The sequence below is a fragment of the Sceloporus occidentalis genome, unplaced genomic scaffold (genome assembly GCF_023333645.1).
Source record: "Sceloporus occidentalis isolate IW3139 unplaced genomic scaffold, rSceOcc1.0.p SCAF_22, whole genome shotgun sequence".
Classification (NCBI taxonomy): Eukaryota; Metazoa; Chordata; class Lepidosauria; order Squamata; family Phrynosomatidae; genus Sceloporus; species Sceloporus occidentalis.
The window spans coordinates 3,111,885-3,130,524 of record NW_028317002.1 but is presented as its reverse complement, the minus strand read 5'-3'; the positions used below and the strand labels follow the sequence as shown (position 1 = coordinate 3,130,524).

General features: G+C 43.3%; 1 protein-coding gene across 1 annotated transcript in view; it reads right to left on the bottom strand.

Moving 5' to 3' along the window:
• Positions 1-18,640, bottom strand: part of LOC149300887 (kinase suppressor of Ras 1-like) — a 69,457-nt gene that overhangs the window by 35,670 nt on the left and 15,147 nt on the right. The window contains exon 2 of the mRNA XM_089484466.1: positions 1,267-1,407. Coding sequence (XP_089340592.1) covers positions 1,267-1,407 — 141 coding nt within the window. The remainder of the gene's footprint in view (positions 1-1,266; positions 1,408-18,640) is intronic.

The window sequence follows — 18,640 nt, the reverse complement described above, 5'->3', positions numbered from 1 at the left end:
TTGGAATACTGCCTTGCGGCCCAGTCTCCGAAGGGAGGGGACCATGCTCTGCTTCAGTATGTTGCAGTACATGTTGGCATTCATGGTTCCCTCAATGAACATGGAGGCCCAGACATGACACTCCCACCACCATGCTTGACTGTAGGCAAGACACACTTGTATTTGTACTCCTCACCTGGTTGCCGTCACACACACTTGACACCATCTGAAGCAAATAAGTTTATCTTTGTCTCATCAGACCACAGGACATGGTTCCAGTAATCCATATCCTTAGTCTGCTTGTCTTGAGCAAACTTTTTGCATCATCTTTAGAAGAGGCTTAATGCAGTGTATATCTTATGGGCTGAGCACTGACAGGCTGACCCCCCCACCCCTTCAACCTCTGCAGCAATGCTGGCAGCACTCATATGTCTTTTCTCAAAGACAACCTCTGGATATGTCGCTGAGCATGTGCACTCAACTTCTTTGGTCAACCATGGCGAGGCCAGTTGTGAGTGGAACCTGTCCTGTGAAACCGCTGTATGGTCTTGCCCACCGTGCTGCAGCTCAGTTTCAGGGTCTTGGCAATCTTCTTATAGCCTAGGTAATCTTTACGTAGAACAACAATTCTTTTTTTTCAGATCCTCAGAGAGTTCTTTGCCATAAGGTGCCATGTTGAACTTGTAGTGACCAGTATGAGATAGAGTGTGAGTGATAACACCAAATTTAACACACCTGCTCCCCATTCACACCTGAGACCTTGTAACACTAACAATCACCGGGGAGGGAAAATGGCTAATTGGGTCCAATTTGGACATTTCCACTTAGGGGTGTCCTCACCTTTGTTGCCAAGGTTTAGACATTAATGGCTGTCTGCGGAGTTATTTTGAGGGGACAGCAAATTTACACTGTTATACAGGCTTTACATTGTAGTGGAGTGTCATTACTTCAGTGTTGTCACATGAAAAGATAATACAATACAAAAATGTGAGGGGTGTACTCACTTTCTACCCCATGTATACGCACAAACACACTACAATATATTGTATGCACCATAAATATGGTGCTGGTCAGGCAACCATCAATATCTATTATTATTCGTGTTACATTCATGTTTAGGCAAAGGTGAAAAGGCTAGTAGACTATGGTGTTTAAATACAGCAGAAAAGGGATTAACTGAAGCAGGGAAATGGATTCAAATGCATCTTGGCAAAATATTTTCCTAGCCATAATATACTAGGTATGGCACGTGGAATGAAAACACAAGGAATGGAAAAGTACACTTACCTGTACAACCTCATTCTTCATATTGACAGTGTGCAGCCAGTCGCTTATTCTTGGATAACTGTTTAGCATCTCTGTTCTTTCAACATGAGGCACGCGAAGCTTGCACTGAAGCTGTTTGCTTATATAGGTCATCAGCTTTGCCTGTAACAATAACCGTGTAGTATGTCAGAACTGTGCTTTAAAAGGCACACACACGTGTACAAATTATTAGCTATTTGAACCCTCTAATGGGTTGTAATGGGAGAAGACGTAGCCAATTAATTGTTATGCTACCCCCTATACCCCTAAAAACAGGGGGACTTATCAGGGAACCGATTAGATGAAAAAAACTGTAGCTAAACGGAGGTGTAACAAGCGTTTGTGTGTTTTGTTTCCTTATTTTGCATATATTCATTACAGACTTTACTCTGTAAAACAGCTTTTCAAGAGATTTTCATCCTAGAGCTACATTTACCCGTTTCTCATGCTTTATACACGCAGAAACAAACAATAAGTGATCTAGCATTTAGCGTTCAAATATAGACATAATTATATTTTGTAAACTATTGTGTTGACTTATTTTACACAGAAATAGGGATTTGGAGAATTCCAAATTAAAAAACAAACAAAACATTGCTTCATAGAAACGTCTTTTTCACAAAATGTACAATGTTGTACAATTACATTTAAAAAAAAATGAGTACAAAACACCTGAAAAGCCAACCTGTATCCCAACAGCCCAAAATTTGTCTTTAGGAGACAAGCAACTTATACCACCATTCCATTTGGACGCAATAGCAAATAATCATCTAGTTAAGCTCGATTATTGGCCACCCATTGGTTTTATAACAGGCCAGTGATTGTACAGCGCTACGGAATTTGATGGCGCTATATAAAACAAATAATATTTATGCAGTAATTAAACAAAATCACAGAATGCAGAAAAAGCAGCAATTATGAAATCAGAGCGAACAATACAAGCATTTTAATTGGAAGTCTATGTCGGATGTACCACAAGAAAGCAAAAATGTACTTTAATCTCAAGAGCCTCAATAGTGCATTGTTCAAATAGTCACCTGGATATTAACCCTGAATAAAGTACATTGCAACTAGTAAGTGAACAAACTGCAACGTCTCTTGCAACCAAATACAAGAGACTGGACAAGGTGGAGAGAGAACTAGATCTATTTACATACCAAAGGAAGGAATACATTGATCTTAAACATTATATTTATCTGCACAATCTAATTACGAAGTGCTTTACAATGCATTCTTTCATCGCCTGGGACCCTGGAGTGTCCCTTTAAGGACAGGACAGGTAAGCGTTACTTACCACGACACGTTAAAGTCTACGACGACAATTATCTCTAAATCCCATAACACAGAACTCCACCTCTGTGGCATTTACAAAAAGTGTCTCCATAGAAACTGAGCTCTTATTTGGTTTAAACCTTTAATATTCTGCACAATGAAAAATACAGTGTTAAGAGTTCTATAAATAACGACAGGCAAGCCTTTGAAAAAACAGTGAGCAATGCAGGGGTGCTGGTGTTTGCCAAGTGACCATTAATACCAAAAAAAACACGCTAGAAAATAAACTTCATAGAAGTTACAATACGTGCACAATATTTATAGACGTTGTATATGTACATAACTGTTAGCTTATTACACTTGGCCAATACGATACATTCTTTTAAAGGCAACAGAGGGAGAGAGTATCCTTTCATCAAGGACATTCCTCTACTGTCTGAGAGCAAACACTGCATTATCATTTCAGAGACAAAATTCTGTAATATGGTCTTTTTTTTGCTAGTGTATAAAAACAGAAGTCTCTGAAAGCCCGCTGGGCTTATTTACTCAATGGAGAGTTGTGGATTATTATGACGGGCCACCACTGGTAAGTTTCTCCAAAAATGAACGAGCTGGACCTGTACAACGCACTTTACTAGGTGTAAAGAGATTGAAGTCTTGCTGATTTAATTATACAGGGCCAGCCAAGTTCTTCCTGGAGCAGAAGCTTATTGAGGATGGATAGTGAAGTCAAAGAGCTGAAACACAACTCTCCCACCATGGGATGGAGACCTAGAAGCTCAGTGGAGGGACATTAACAAGTTTCACTGGTTACAGCGCTATTGGCACAGACAGATCATGCCACAGTACAATGCTCTGTGTTGATGCCACACTGGACCTGGCTTTCGTGGCTGATAGAAGCCAGCAAGAGACACTTCTGTTAATGAACCACTGCTTGTTAAAAGGAACAAGACAAATCAGTAAAGCATACACAGTATCAAAGAAGCCCAAACAACAAAAGCATGTGCAATACAACAGAGACCAAATTACTAATATTGGAATACAGAACTTGAGAGAGTAACAGTCCACAGGGTAACAATACCACGTAATACAGCCAGACTGTCTGGTGATGTTAACAACCTGTGGAATATCAGTACACAAGAGTTTATGAGTCAGGATACAGAGCAGATAAAGATTGAGTAACAGGAGTGGGGGGGGGGCAGTGATGCATCTCTGAATAAGGTTCTGTCACCAACTATACGTTCAACAAATGAGTAGTATTTCATGAAAAGCCTGGGGATTAAGATATTTTAAGTGCTCGTTACATTATTACACAATAATAGCAAATTAAAGAAATAATTTCAGCATTCATAAGCCTGTACATGTCAACAAGATTGACATTTGACGGATAATATATACACAAATAATGTTATAGTCCCAACTATGATTAGCTAGCTTGTACCCTTCACTACTTGCCCTCATGCCAAAAAAGCTACCATCATTCCAGCTTCCAAAATGTTACATCCCAGAATGTACTTTCATCCTCCATTTGTCACGGTCTCCCCAAGTCAATAGATATAGGTTTTATTTTATAGCATGTATTTGCTGCTTCTGAAAACATTTAAACAGTATAGGTGGGAAGTTTATTGGGGGGGGGGGCATACGGTGTTAGCGCAAGACATCACAATCTAAAACTAGAGGGTCAGAGGCATAGATGTAATGTAAGGCAGTTTTACTTTACTGAGAAGGTGGTAGATAAATTGAACAGCCTCCAAGCACAAGTGGCAGAAGCTAATGCAGTCAGGGAATTTAAACGTGCATGGTATAGACATAGCTATCCTGAACCTAAAACCACCAAGGATAGACTGAGGTCCATGTGCCTACAAGAAAAACGTGCAGATTAGATGATACATCACACCTCACTTGTATTTGAACCACACATTCATCAGCTGTCACGAGATTTAATCAGTTTGGCCCCAAATAATAGAGCCAGAGACCAGCTGAATAAGTGTGGATGTAGAAGGGACACAGCTCAAGACCCTGGGGTTTATTCATTAAGTGGTTGTCAGGAGAGTTTCTCATGAAAAGTTGTGGTTTCAAGTCCTTAAATTCATAATGCATTATAAAAGGGCTATCACTGCTGAATTTCTTCACAAGAAGCATTAACGTGCTTTATACAAGGCCAATCAAACTGTTCTTGGCCGTTGACCCTTCATAATGGAAGGGAAGTCAGCGAGATGAAACTACGTTTCTACCAACGCCTTCTTTAACATTACACTTACTGTACTGACTTTACTTTCAATAAAATGAAATTATACCCCAAAATTAATTCAGATTAAAATGAACCCTTTGTGCCAAACTAATGAGTATAACTTTTTTTTTCAAACAAATATTACAAAAAAATTATCTACTTAGATCTGGAAGACTGTGTAATGGGTTTTTTGGCTTACTTAACGGACAGACCTTGAAATCATGATGAGAAGTTCCTAAGAAACCTTGGCAGGCATGTTACAAAACCAAATTCTGAGAAGTGCTTACGTTTACAAACAACTCAGATGTCAAACCACAAACCGACAGCAGTTACCATTTTTCTTGATCGTCTGTTTCACAAAAGCATGTAACTTTTTTTTTTTTTTCCACAGAGGAACTCGTCTCACAAAATGAGGTCATCGTGCTTGCGGGAAAACTCAAGGCAATGGAGTGGGAACGGATTGAAATACATATATTATGCTCCGTTGCATGTATTTTTCCCCAAATTAGTTAATTAAACACCTATGTATTTAAGAATATAGTTTAAAAACCGGTTTATAACCTCACTGCATGTATATACCAAAACACTGGGAACAGCCATTTTAAGGGCCAGTTTACAACACCATGTTGGACACCAACATGATTATCCCTCCCCTGTGACGTTAGTCTTTCTTTGGTGGCAGCTGATTGGTTTACATTTTACAGGGTCGGGTGGGTTGGAGATAACTTTAGGACAGGACAATTAGATAATGGGGCTGCTGATGCCTTTAGCCATAGCTCTCGGTTTCAGTGAGATTTAGATAGCCCTTTACCTTTGTTTAGATTGTAAACCAAAACTACATGCTACAGGTCGCCAATTAATATAGTTATGTTATATGCTTTGACAACCAGTTTCCCTTTAAGCACCACACTTCTTTCGCTTTTTCATTTGACTTCCCTAAGGGGTCCTCATTCACTACACACAGTCCCAACTAAATACTATATTCCTACGTTCCCATGAGGCGTCAGATGTGGAATTAAAATGATTATGGCTCAAATCTCAGAAGAAAAGCTTCAGCCATTAGCGTCACAGCAGAGAAAATAGCACACAACGGACTTGGCAGGTTTGCATGCTTTTTTTGGAAGGCGGTTTTAGTTTATAGGTAGTTACATACTGGTGTAACACGATATAGACATTTATAACATCTCTAAGCAACAGTCTGAAAAAGGAATCCTGTGCAGTCAGCCACATGATTCCACCTTTATTACTGGTGTGGCATAATTTATTAAGACTCTAGTTAACCATTGGGTCAACTTCTCCCTTAATAGAAATATATTGAGTCCCTTTGTCTTGCTGTGCTCTGATGACTGTCTATGAAAAACATCTTACAATGAGCCCATGGTTCCAGGCACTGCTTGATGGAACTCAAGCTACTTATCATAGATACTTCGTTTGGAAGCCCAACCATTTAGCCTTAAGACTCACCTCTCATGGGCTGTTTTGACGTAGCAGGTGAGCTTACACCGATCAGCCATAACATTATGATATGAATAACACTGATAATTATGTTATCACGGCACCTGTCAGTGGGTGGGATATATTAGTCAGCAAGTGAACATCTCGCCCTCAAAGTCCAAGGAAGGAAAAGCGGTGAACCAGTGACTGGGTCTTGGGTGGCAAAGGATCATTGATGCACATGGGGGTGGGGGCAAAGGCTGGCCCGTGTGGTCGAATCCAACAGATGAGCTACTGTAGCTCAGATTGCTGAAAGAGTTGATGCTGGTTCTGATGGAAAGGTGTCAGAACACACAGTGCTTTGCAGCTTGTTGTGTATGGGGCTGTGTAGCCGCAGACCAGTCAGGGTGCACATACTGACCCCTGTCAAAAGCGCCTACAATGGGTACATGAACAGAAGAACTGGAGCACGGAACAATGGAAGGTGGCCTGGTCTAAGGAATCATGTGGATGGCCGCGTGCATCACTTACCTGAAGAACACATGGCACCAGGATGCATCCTCGCAACTTACAGGACTTAGAAGGATAGTCTGTCAACACCTCAGTGCCAGATACCGCAGGGCACCTTGAGAGGTCTAGCAGAGTCCATGCCTCCATGGGTCAGGGTTCATTTGGTGGCAAAAAGGGGACCTACACAATATTACACAGGTGGTCATAGTGTCATGGCTGATCGGTGTATGTGCTAAAGCAGTCTAACGTACATATGATCATTACAAACATCTATAGTTGTTTTTTTTTATTTTTTATTTTATTAACTACCATCTCTAACAATGACACCCTTTTGTCTCCTATTTTGGTCTCGCTTGCTCTTTTTGGTTTTACTTACTTCACCTGGCTTTCTTTCAGCCCCACTGCCTAACATTTTAGAACGTAAACACGCAGCTTGCAGGCTATATATCTCTCCTAGTTCCAGACAGGAATTCAAAACTCAACCCAGCCAGACTACTGGTACAATAAAATTTATACAATTAAGAATAGCGAACATGCATAATACCTATAGATTGGGTTAGCCTTATATGGCCATTGTGGTCTAGTTAAGCAAATGGTTCTGTCAGTATCAGTCAGCAGGCATTCCTAACTGCAGATACAGGACGCCTATACCCTGAATCAGACTTCCAGTAACAAAAAGGTGAAGAGGACCTTGCTCAAATGAGCTTACATTTTAGTTGCAATAAACAAAAAATATCAGCTTTATATTGTGGTTTGTTTTTCAATTATGAAAATCACTGCATCCCACTGGAATAGACATTTATCAAAAAGGGACATCCTCTTTTCATTGTCACATTGATAAGCAATACGTTCCTATATTCTAACACCTTGTACCGACTTGTTTTGGTGGAGATCCATAAGAGCCTAGTACGGCGTAAATGTAGCTCATGGAACAAAATTAATTACAAGATGGTAGATTACATATTCCACCAGGAGCATTGTGACATGACAAAGCAAACTATACACACACTAAAAAAGGAGTAGTTGTGATTGTTGATGATTTTTTTTTCTCCAAGTTTGTAACAATCGGCTCTTAAGCAGTGTCCCATCCACCTCCTCTGACATCATGGATGGAAAACTTTATTTTATTATAACTACCATAAGATCTGCATATTTAGTCTATAATTCTTGAACATGGAACATAATATGACAATACCGCGCACACAAAAAAATAAAGACTGTGTATGGTGAAGCTATAAGATACAAGAGAGAGCTGTGGTTGAGCAAACAAATATTAAATAATATGCCCTTTAGTGGAAAATATTGTAAAACATGCCTAAAGGGGTTCAGCAAATTTGAACACGTAGCATCCACAAGGAAAGGGAACAGCAAAGACCTCGGTCCAAGATAAAAAGCACATGCATGTTTACTTTTGGATTCCACAGTGGATCATACTGCACAAAAACATAAGATCACAACGTTTGTTGGTATGTCTGACAGCAGAGTTTCTTATGCGAAGAACTCTGCAGAGCGTTTTTCCCTTTCCAATATACCGTCTCGATTGTGTTGATCCTGTACCCAGATGCTAGATAATGAGACCAAGGTTATACAGCACTAGACGACTAGATAGCATACAATACAAACCCCTTGAAATGCATGACAACAAATCTGCCCCCAAGATGGGTACAGGATCCAGTCTGTAGTACAATGCCACAAAACTTTACTTGCTCTCTGGAAACGGTGCGGATTAGATTTTTCTCTTTTTTTTTTTTTTTTTTTAAATTCTCAGTTTATTACACAAATGGTAACAGTAACAAGGCACAAAGTATTAAGTACATAGTCACATCAATTGACAAGTTTACAAATACAGCATAGATGAAAACTACACACGGTGAAAAAACAGTAGTGGAACCTAGCTGGTACCTCAGCGGAAGAGAGCCACCCCCCAGGGGGTAGCACAGAGTAAGATGTGGAAGAGTTTAGGTTCCTCATATTATAGTGTCACAAAGCAACACGTAAAAGAAACAGAAACAGAATAAAACATATATGTCCCAAGGTCCGACGGGTAGCTCCATTACACAGTCTCCATAGTCAAAAACACCGAACATAAAACACACCAAATAGGCGCGGTGCAGAACCGGCGCAAGGGTCAGTGACCCGGCAAAAGAACGGTGTTCCAGGGACGAAACAAACGACCTCCAGTGAAACCACCTAAGCTCAACTTTGTGACCCGCACGCCGAGTCGACCACACCAAAACCTCCATCTGGTAAATGAATTCGACCTGATTCACCCAGGCCATGAAGGAGGGAGAGGTGGCTGATTTCCAGTGGCGGGGGAGAATTGTGTTGGCCGCATTAATAAGATGGAAAGTCAGGGAGCGCTTGTAGCAAGAAAAAGAAAGGTGCGTGTGATGGAGCAGAATGGACCCAGGAGAAGCCTGGAAGTCGGGATCGGCCACATCACGGATAACCGCCGTAACGGAATCCCAAAAGGGCCTAATATCAGGGCAAGACCACCAGATATGCAACAGGGAACCAGGGTGGGCACCACACCTCCAGCAGCTTGGGGAAACCAGAGGAGTGAACCTGTGAATATCTAGGGGAACCCTATACCATCTTGTAAGTATCTTGAAAGATGTCTCCTGCATTCGGCTAGACATCGTGCCCCTGTGGACTATAGAGAGGATCTTGGACCAGTCCTCCGGAGCGAACGAGCAAGCCAAGTTCCTCTCCCAGAGGCTAAAATAATATGGCTTGGCAACCGGCTCAGGGGAGAGCAAAAGCAAATACAATTTGGATAAGAGGTGGGAAGGTGCCTTCAGTTCCAGACAAAGCCTCTCCAATGGTGTAAGTTCTTTCTCTTTTTTAACCTCCCTGTCCTCACCACTATTGTGTAACTGTCTGTCTCACTCGTCATTGTAAATAATTTTTTTTAAATTATATGGCATACAGTACATAGATTACAGAAGCGGGGTTTGGTCATGATAGCCCTCTGTCTACATCACAAGCAGAACATTTCTCAAGAACTTGTCTCATCTGAGGTTTAGACTGGTGATCTGGTTGATAATGAAAAAAATTGGTGTTTCGTTAAAACATTAGAGGGAGGGGGGGTCTCAAATACGTATATAAAATAAACACCTAAAACTAGAAACCACTGTAATTACCCTAGGTACAATTTTAAATTTATAGAACGTCTGTGGATTTTGTAGAGAATAAAAAAAAATTAAATAGCCATATTAACAAAATAGCACTTAAAACAGGAGATTATAGACTCTGCTCTTGTGAGACCTCTACATTTATATTCTTGTTTTGTGTACTTTCATTAGTCATTATTATCCTAGCAGCAACCGAGGAATCTGAATTGTTATAACTTTTTTGCATTTTAGGGTGTGCACTCTCTTTTCTGTATATTTTTGCGCTATGTACTTTTGCAGGTTCGGACCAAACCTTAGAGTCGAGGAACCAAACAGGTGCCTCATTAACGGTGTCCAGAGAGGGCTTTAAGTTGCCCGAGAGTCTCATTTGGGTTAAAATGCAACAGTCCCATTGATTCAGCTCCTTGCTAAGCAATTTAGCCATCAAAAATTAGATATGACACGTCAAACTTGGAATACTCTGATGTGGTGGTTGGCTAAGCAATATATGGCCATATAGCGTGACGGAATCCCCAATATTTATGTCTATTTTTTTATTTATTTTTTTTAAATGGTATTCAGTGGGCATGTGCGGAATTCTTGCTATACATATATTCTGTATATCCACTGATCTGACCTTTGCATGTTAGTTGTATAATTGACACAAAACTCCATATAAACAAAGACTTGCCTTCTGACAAGTTGTAATCAAATGACAATGGGAACATGAGCCAGGATCACAATGCAATGCTTTCTTCCACTGTATCATAATCTTAACACAAACCACAAATGACTTATACCACTTCCTCCACTATACCAATGTGAAAATAAAGTAAACCGGGTCTCTGTTCCATGCAACACTCGAATTTTGGTTGTCTAGCTAAAAATACAAATAGTCGCCCATTAAGAGGAACCTCACTACGGCATACTTTATATGAGAAGTCCTAAGCAAAAAGGGACTACCTAACCCTCTGGCCTTCTTCATGCTATACCCTTAGTAAATTATTACACTTACATCCAACAGGCCATCAATGCTCTCAACTAAAAGGGAATTAGGTTGGTCACATTTGAATCTGCCGAAGAAAAAGTTGGACAATGTCCAACAAAAACTCCATCTGTAGAACGAACATAAGAAAAAAAAAAAAAAAAAAAAAAAAGATAATACAAAATTCTTCTGATGTTGGAGAAGGAAGAAGCAGCAGCAACAGCTGTGCGTTTGAAGAGACTCTCACCAGTGGCCCTGCAGACCCCACCCTGTAAAAGCCTATATATATATAAAAATATATAAAAAAGGATTACAGGCAAGTTTGCATAAACAGTGATCCTATGCGACCTACACCCGATATTGTAAGGGGAAGTAAAATGAGAATGCATCGCACAGACACATGCAGCGATCCAGCAGCACTGACTGAATGACCTCAGGAAGCAGCTGTCAGCAAAATGTACAAGCATAATTTCTGCAGGAAAAAAAGGCTCCTTTAGTTGAAAGATAAATTTTACAGTCTATGATTACTACATTTTTACACAAAAGGTGGAGCAAGAAAAGGCAGGTCAGATAGAGAAGTCAGCGTTAGTTATGCAACCACATCTACCACTTCTGCTGGGAGGCTATTCAATTTACCTACCATATAAAGAAACTTCCTTACATTACACCTAATCCCCCGACCCTCCAGTTCATAGAAATAAATTATGTAGTTTTGCATTTCTCACCAGAACAAGGGTCAACTATTTGGTGAGCACAACGTTCACACGGTAATACAGAAAGGAACCGGACTGTACTCATTCAACCATAAGGGCATAAGAGCTGAAGTCTTGTCAGTTCAGATCACGTACATTACGGTTTTGCTATATCAGACTTTCATCAACGATCGACTTCCCCGTCATAGATACAGTGTATATTCAGAGGTTTTAACAAGCGGTGTTCCCACTCGTTATGGGTGGCCCTATCATTGAAGAAGAAGAAAGTAGTGGACATAACACTGTCTGGCACTGTATATGCACATTAGATAATACATACAGGTATGCAACAGACCTTGGTAAATTGCTGAATAAGTCAACAGTAGGAATCAATTGCATGAGTGCTTAGTTGATCATGGTCCCCGCCCCCCTCCACAGTTATACTAGCCACGGATAAATTGAATAAATGTTATTTTCTTTAGAAATAAAAAAAAGAAAAAAAAAAAGTCTTGCATGTATTTATTGGTTTATAAAAATGCCCTTGTCCTAAAAATCAAAATGTAATTTTATTTTGTTGGGTACGCTTAATGAGAAAGAAAGTAGTAACAGTGGAAGAAAGACATAACAAAAAAACATGATCCTTAAGGAGTTGAAAGTCTCATTCTTTAACAGATATTTCTTTTATTACACATCTGACTTTTGTGAAGCACTTAGTACATTTTCTTTAGCAGATATTACACATGATAAATAAAGACATCTCAAAGGTCTTAACGAAACTCACTGACTGACTGAGGAGCACTCTGGGAGAAAGTGATGGCATAAGAGAATCCATGTGCCAGAGGAACCGGCAACCCGAAACACGTGCAAAACAACACACATCGAGCAAGTGGAACTGCAGGGGTGGGATCCACAAAAACAGTTTATTGAAGAGAAACGGTAGTTTTCTGAAGCCAAAGTAAAACAAACTGATAAATGGTCCTTTATAAAAAGATACTCAAATTATGTCAATTTGCTGCTTTAATATACTGTACTTGCATATAGTAGACAGAATCTTGCTCTTGCGAAACAGTGTTATATAAAAGTCACCAATGAATTGCTACGCTTCATCTTAGATAATCTCGCCTAAGACTGCAAGTATAAGCTGCTTCACGCCTAGAGGCTAGAGAATGGATGGAAGCTCTGGTATGCACGCAGAATGCTTTACATGTTGTTTTGTTTGGGTGTTCCCATTCCAGGACAGTTCTAGTTTTTATACATATTTGAAACTCCAGTGATAAACAGAAACAGACTCCCCCCCCCCTCTCCATAACCAATGTCAAGAGACATTGTAAAAAGTATTTACCTTCACTACATTGGCAGGAAAGAAAGAATTCTTACCTGGGAATTCCTTTTCCTTGTCCATTTCCAAGGTGGCACATGAGAAGAAGGCTCCGCCTACCAGGTAGGGCAGGAAACACTATAAAAAAAGGAGACCTCCCCCTTCCTCCCCAGTGTGGTTAAAAAGAAAGACTCAGACAAATAAAAACCAAACAAAGTAAATTTAATGGGTGGGAGAAAAAGTGTGCCACCTTGGAAATGGACAAGGAAAAGGAATTCCCAGGTAAGAATTCTCTCTTTCCCTTGCCATTCCAGGTGGCACATGAGAAGAATTAGCAAGATAGGGAGGGAAGGATTCCAGTCTGTAGGACACAACGACCAAATCGAGACTCATCTGAGAGATGAAGATTCAGCCTGTAGTGCCTTACAAACGTATGAATCGACCTCCAGGTCGCTGCCTTACAAATGAGAGACGGAGACACCCCGGAGAGTTCAGCCCAGGAAGTCGAGACGGATCTGGTCGAGTGAGCCTTCAGGCCGGAGGGAGGTACTCTTCCCGCAGAGACGTAACACAAGGTGATAGCGTCTTTAAGCCAGCGGCTCACGGAAGCCCTGGATACTGATATGCCCTTGCGGGTTCCCGCAAAGGACAGAAAGAGAGAATCGGATTTCCTCCAGGCAGACGTACGTGAGAGATAAGACAGGATACATCTCCGCAGGTCTAGCGAGTGGAGTTCCAGTTCTTTGGGATTCTTGGGATCCGGACAGAGAGTAGGCAGAACGATCTCCTGATCCGAATGGAAGGGAGAGACTACTTTAGGGAGAAACTCCGGAGGCAAACGAAGGATAATGCAGTCCGGCAGAATCCTGAGAAAAGGTTCTACCCTGGAGAGAGCCTGGAGCTCGCTCACCCTCCTAGCAGAAGTGAGGGCTACTAGGAGGACAACCTTGTAGGTGAGCAGCTTGAGAGAGGTATCCTCTAGAGGCTCGAAGGGAGACGTGGTGAGTTGGTGCAACACAAGGTTAAGGTCCCAAGGCGGGACCGACGGACGGAGCCTAGGGCGAAGTCTACACATTCCCTTAGAAAATCTGGAGATCCAAGGATGGGAAGCCAGATGGAAGTCCAAGAAGTTGCTCAGTGCCGAGATCTGGACCTTGATAGTAGCAGGTTGGAATCCTTTATCAAAGCCATCTTGAAAAAAGCGCAGCACCTCACGGATAGATGGAGAGGATACTTCGTGCACATTGCACCAGGCGATGAATGTTTCCCAAACCTTCTGGTACTTGGCGGTCGTAGAATTTTTGCGGCTGGAGAGACTGGTGTGCACTACTGGTGCAGCTAATCCTTTAGAGGTCAGGATCTCCCTTTCAGAAGCCATGCGGAGAGGTTGAATCGGAAGGGATCTGGGTGGAGAACAGGACCTTGAACGAGAAGATCCTTCACCTGAGGAAGAAGCATGTGTTTGTCTATGGACAAGGTGGTAAGGTCCGAGAACCAAATTCTTCGAGGCCAGAAAGGAACAACCAGGATGACTTTTTGTGGGTTTTCCCGAATTTTCCGGAGCACTCTGGAGATAAGGGGAAGCGGAGGAAAAACGTATGCGAGATCGAAATCCCAGGTCTGCGAGAGTGCTTCCAGGCCTCGGGGACGGCCGACTGGTGAAAGAGAAAAACTCCTTTACCTGAGTGTTCAGATGCGTGGCCATCAGGTCTATCTGGGGAGTACCCCATTTCTTTGTGATGAAGGCGAAGACCTTTTTGTTTAAGGACCATTCTCCCGGAGGTACTGAGTTCCTGCTGAGGTAATCCGCCTCCTGATTCAGTGAACCCTTGATATGGACCGCGGAGAGAGTACAGTGACTGAACTCCACCCATCGGCAGATCTGAGCAGTCAGGGTCTGCAGGCGTCTGCTTCTGGTGCCACCCTGTTTGGAAAGGTAGGCCACCACGGTGACGTTGTCCGAAAGGATCCTGATGGATTTGTGCCGCAGGATTGGAGACCAGAACCTTAGAGCCCTCCAGACCGCCAGCAGTTCTAGAAGATTGATGTGCAGGCTTCTTGAGGAGACCAGGTTCCCTGGGTAATATGGCTTCCCATGACAGCACCCCAGCCTGTCAAACTGGCGTCGGTGGAGATAACCACCCAATCTCTTGTTTGCCAAGGGAGTCCCTGTGAAAGCTTCTTGGCTGACAGCCACCAACGGAGTGACTCCCGAACGAAGGGAGAAAGCCGGACCTTCTTGTATAGGGACGTCCTGGAGCGATCCCAGTGATCCAGTAAAAACTGTTGAAGAGGTCTTGCGTGAGCCAGTGCCCAGGGAACCGCCGAGATGGAGGAGGTCATTAGACCGAGCAAAGACATGACGGATCTGAGGGACACTGACTTGCTCTGTAGGACCGCATGTGTGAATTCCCGTAATCTTAGGATTTTGTCCTGCGGGAGAAACGTCTTCTGTACGTCTGAATCGAGGATCATTCCCAGAAAGGTCTGACGTCTGTTTGGAAGTAACTTTGACTTTAGAGAGTTCACCAACCATCCCAGGTTGTGGAGAGTCCTGAGGGAAAACTCTAGATGGGATTGGAGCAATGATGCCGAGGCTGCAATTAGTAGCCAATCGTCCAGGTATGGGACCACTTTGATGCCTCTTTGCCTCAGGAAGGCCACGACCACTGACATGAGTTTCGTGAAGATCCGTGGTGCTGAAGCAATTCCAAAAGGAAGGGCCCGAAACTGAAGATGACGAACACCTTGAGGCAGTGTAACGGCCAGACGGAGGAATCTTTGGTGGTCTTCCCTGATGAGGACATGTAGATAGGCATCCCGCAGGTCTATAGTGACCATGAGGTCCCCCGATGAAATAATCTCTGTGGCGGACTTCAGGGATTCCATCCGAAAACTGTAGGTTGATTATTAATCTGAATTTCCCGGACGGTTTTGGCACGACAAAGACGTGGGAATAGGTTCCCTCTCCTATTTCTAGATGAGGCACCGGGACTAGAGCCCTTTCGTGAATTAAGTTGTTGAGTGTGGAAAAAAATCCCGCTCTTTCCCAAGGATCCGCAGGAGGCATGGACAGCAGGAATTTCTGGGCAGGTAGGTGAGTAAACTCCAGTGCATAGCCTTGATTGATGATGCGAAGGACCCATGGGTCTGAGGTGATCTCTTCCCAGGCATGAAAGAAACCGGTTAACCTGCCCCCTACTTGGAGCCTGCTGGCGTCAGAACCTTCCTGATTTACCGTCCCTGCCTCTGCCTCTTCCTCTCTGGAATCTACCTCTTGCGTAGGGTTTACCACGAAAGGACTGGTAGTCTTGATTGGAGGTAGAGGCCCTGTAGAACTCCCTGTCTCTTGGAGCTCTATAATAATTAGACCTGAAACGAGGTGGTCCTTTCCTCTGAGGTAACCAGTGCTTGTCGCCCGTGGTGGATTCTAGAATCGTGTCGAGGTCGCTGCCGAAGAGGTGATTCCCCTGGAACGGAATGCTGCACAGCTTGTGTTTTGAGGCATTATCTGCAGACCATGACTTAAGCCAAAGCGCTCGTCTAGAAACCGCTGAAAGTGCCGTAGCTTTAGCAGATGCACGGACAGCTTCAATGGAGGCATCGGAGATGAAGTCAATTGCTAAGCAGGTGTCGGACAGGTTTCTTGCAACCTGCTCAGTCCCTGGAATAGCTGCCAGGTCTTCCACCGCTTGTTGAAGCCAGATCTTAATGGCTCTAGAAGTTGACGTTATGGCAATGGCTGGACGAAAGTTCACCGCTGCTGCTTCAAAAGCCCTCTTGGCGGCATTCTCAGCCCGCCGGTCCATGGGGTCTTTGAAATGGGACGCGTCCTCCATCGGAATGGCTGTTTTCTTCGTAGCCTTGGCTACTGCGGTGTCCACTTTCGGAACTTCCCAGGCATCGGAATTCTTACCATCAAAAGGGAACAGCTTTTTGATTCTGGAAGACGTGAAGAATCTCCGGTCAGGATATCTCCACTGCTCCGTAATTATTGCTGAAAGTGAATCGTGAACTGGAAAGGTCTGCGGTTTCCTAGAGTGACCCTGAAAAGGATCCGGTTTTGAGACTGGTATGTCATCCTGTAGATTCAAAGTAGATCTGACTGCAGAGATGAGCTTCCCTGTTTCTTCGATTGGGAAGAAAAAGGTTTCCTCTTTAATTTCCCCCTCCTCATCCGAAGACTGGGGGTCATTCGACTGGTAGTCATATTCCGAAAAAGGAGCCGAATAATCTTCCAGGGCATCTGGAAGAACATTTGGTGGACCCTGCTGGTAAAGTTGATGCTGAGGCACCGGCGCCTGAGGGGAGCTTGCCATGGCCCGAAAACAGTCAAAGGTAGACTGAAGTTCTCCCTTCAACCAGGAGGTAAATTCTGTTGCGGAAACTTCTTTAGGCCGAGAGCAGGAGCTGCACATTTTGGCCGTGGGGTCGTGTAGGGTCTTTTTACAGGAAGAGCAGGCTTTGTGTTTCGTTTTTCCCACAGACTTCCTATGTGGGGAGGCCTCAGGAGGAATGTCTGGATTTTTGTCTGACATGACTGAGGAGAAAAAACACAAGGATGAGACCACAGAAAGTAATAGAAATAGGCAATGGTTTCAACCCAGGAGGGAAAACCTACTTGAAAAAGGCAATATACAATCCTCAGGCACAGGCAGGCACAAAAAAGGAGTAGAAAAAGCAAAAATACAGTACAGGAACGAGAGCAAGGAAGGATCTTACCCATTCTGGCGGTTTTATAGCGGCATTTAGGCGCCCAGGCCCGGAAAACGTCACATCCGGAAATTCCCCGTCAATTGACCTCTCGTGACCCCGGACGCAGTGCCGGAAGTAAAGCAGATAGGAGAAATGATGAAAAACGGGTGCCGCGAAACCGGCACAGCCGGCTATAGAGTCCCGCTCGCAGCGCCTCCGGAGCGCTCTCCTGCCGTGACTCACGCTGAGGATTCCTCCTCCCCGGGACGGAGAGAACCGGAGCCCGGGGATGCACCTCCCAGTGAGCCCCCTGGGCTGTGGGCAGCATATAACGAGGACTGAGCCTCGAGTAACCGCGAGGACGCGGAGTTACAGCCTCCGAGGCTGCCGCATCACCCTGGATCCCCCGGGATCACTATCGGGGATCGGAGAGAAAGGACGCCCCCCCGGGGCTCCAGGAAAACAAAAAAGAAGAGAAAAAGGTAAGCTAAAGCCTAACCGCTACCTGAGTAGGGCAGGAAACAACACTGGGGAGGAAGGGGGAGGTCTCCTTTTTTTATAGTGTTTCCTGCCCTACCTGGTAGGCGGAGCCTTCTTCTCATGTGCCACCTGGAATGGCAAGGGAAAATAAGATTATAAAGGGGCAGTACAGTTTTGTTTGTTTTTTTGTTCTTAAGAAATCAAGCAATAACTATTCCCTTAAAAGCATGATACCTTTACTCGCTGACATATAATAGAATGCAGTTAAAGAAAAAAAATGGTTCTGCACTCAACTCCCAGGAAGCTGGGTGCTCGCAGGAAAAAAAGGGACAGCATAAACCCTCTTGAACCACACAAAGAAAATGAATCCCAGCACTCCAAACAGCTTCCAATCTTTAGGATACTGTATTTAGAGAAAGCAAAAAAAAAAAACAGGGCCTTTGTCAAGCTACTAACAGATTGTGAGGACATCTCCTGTGCACAGCCCTCTCCAGATCACCCCACAGATGTTCAATTGGATTCAGGTCTGGGCCGTTCCAAAACGTTAGTCTTCTGGTGAAGCTATGCTTTTGTGGATTTGGAGGTGTGCTTTGGGTCATTGTCGTGCTGAAAGGTGAACTTCCCAAC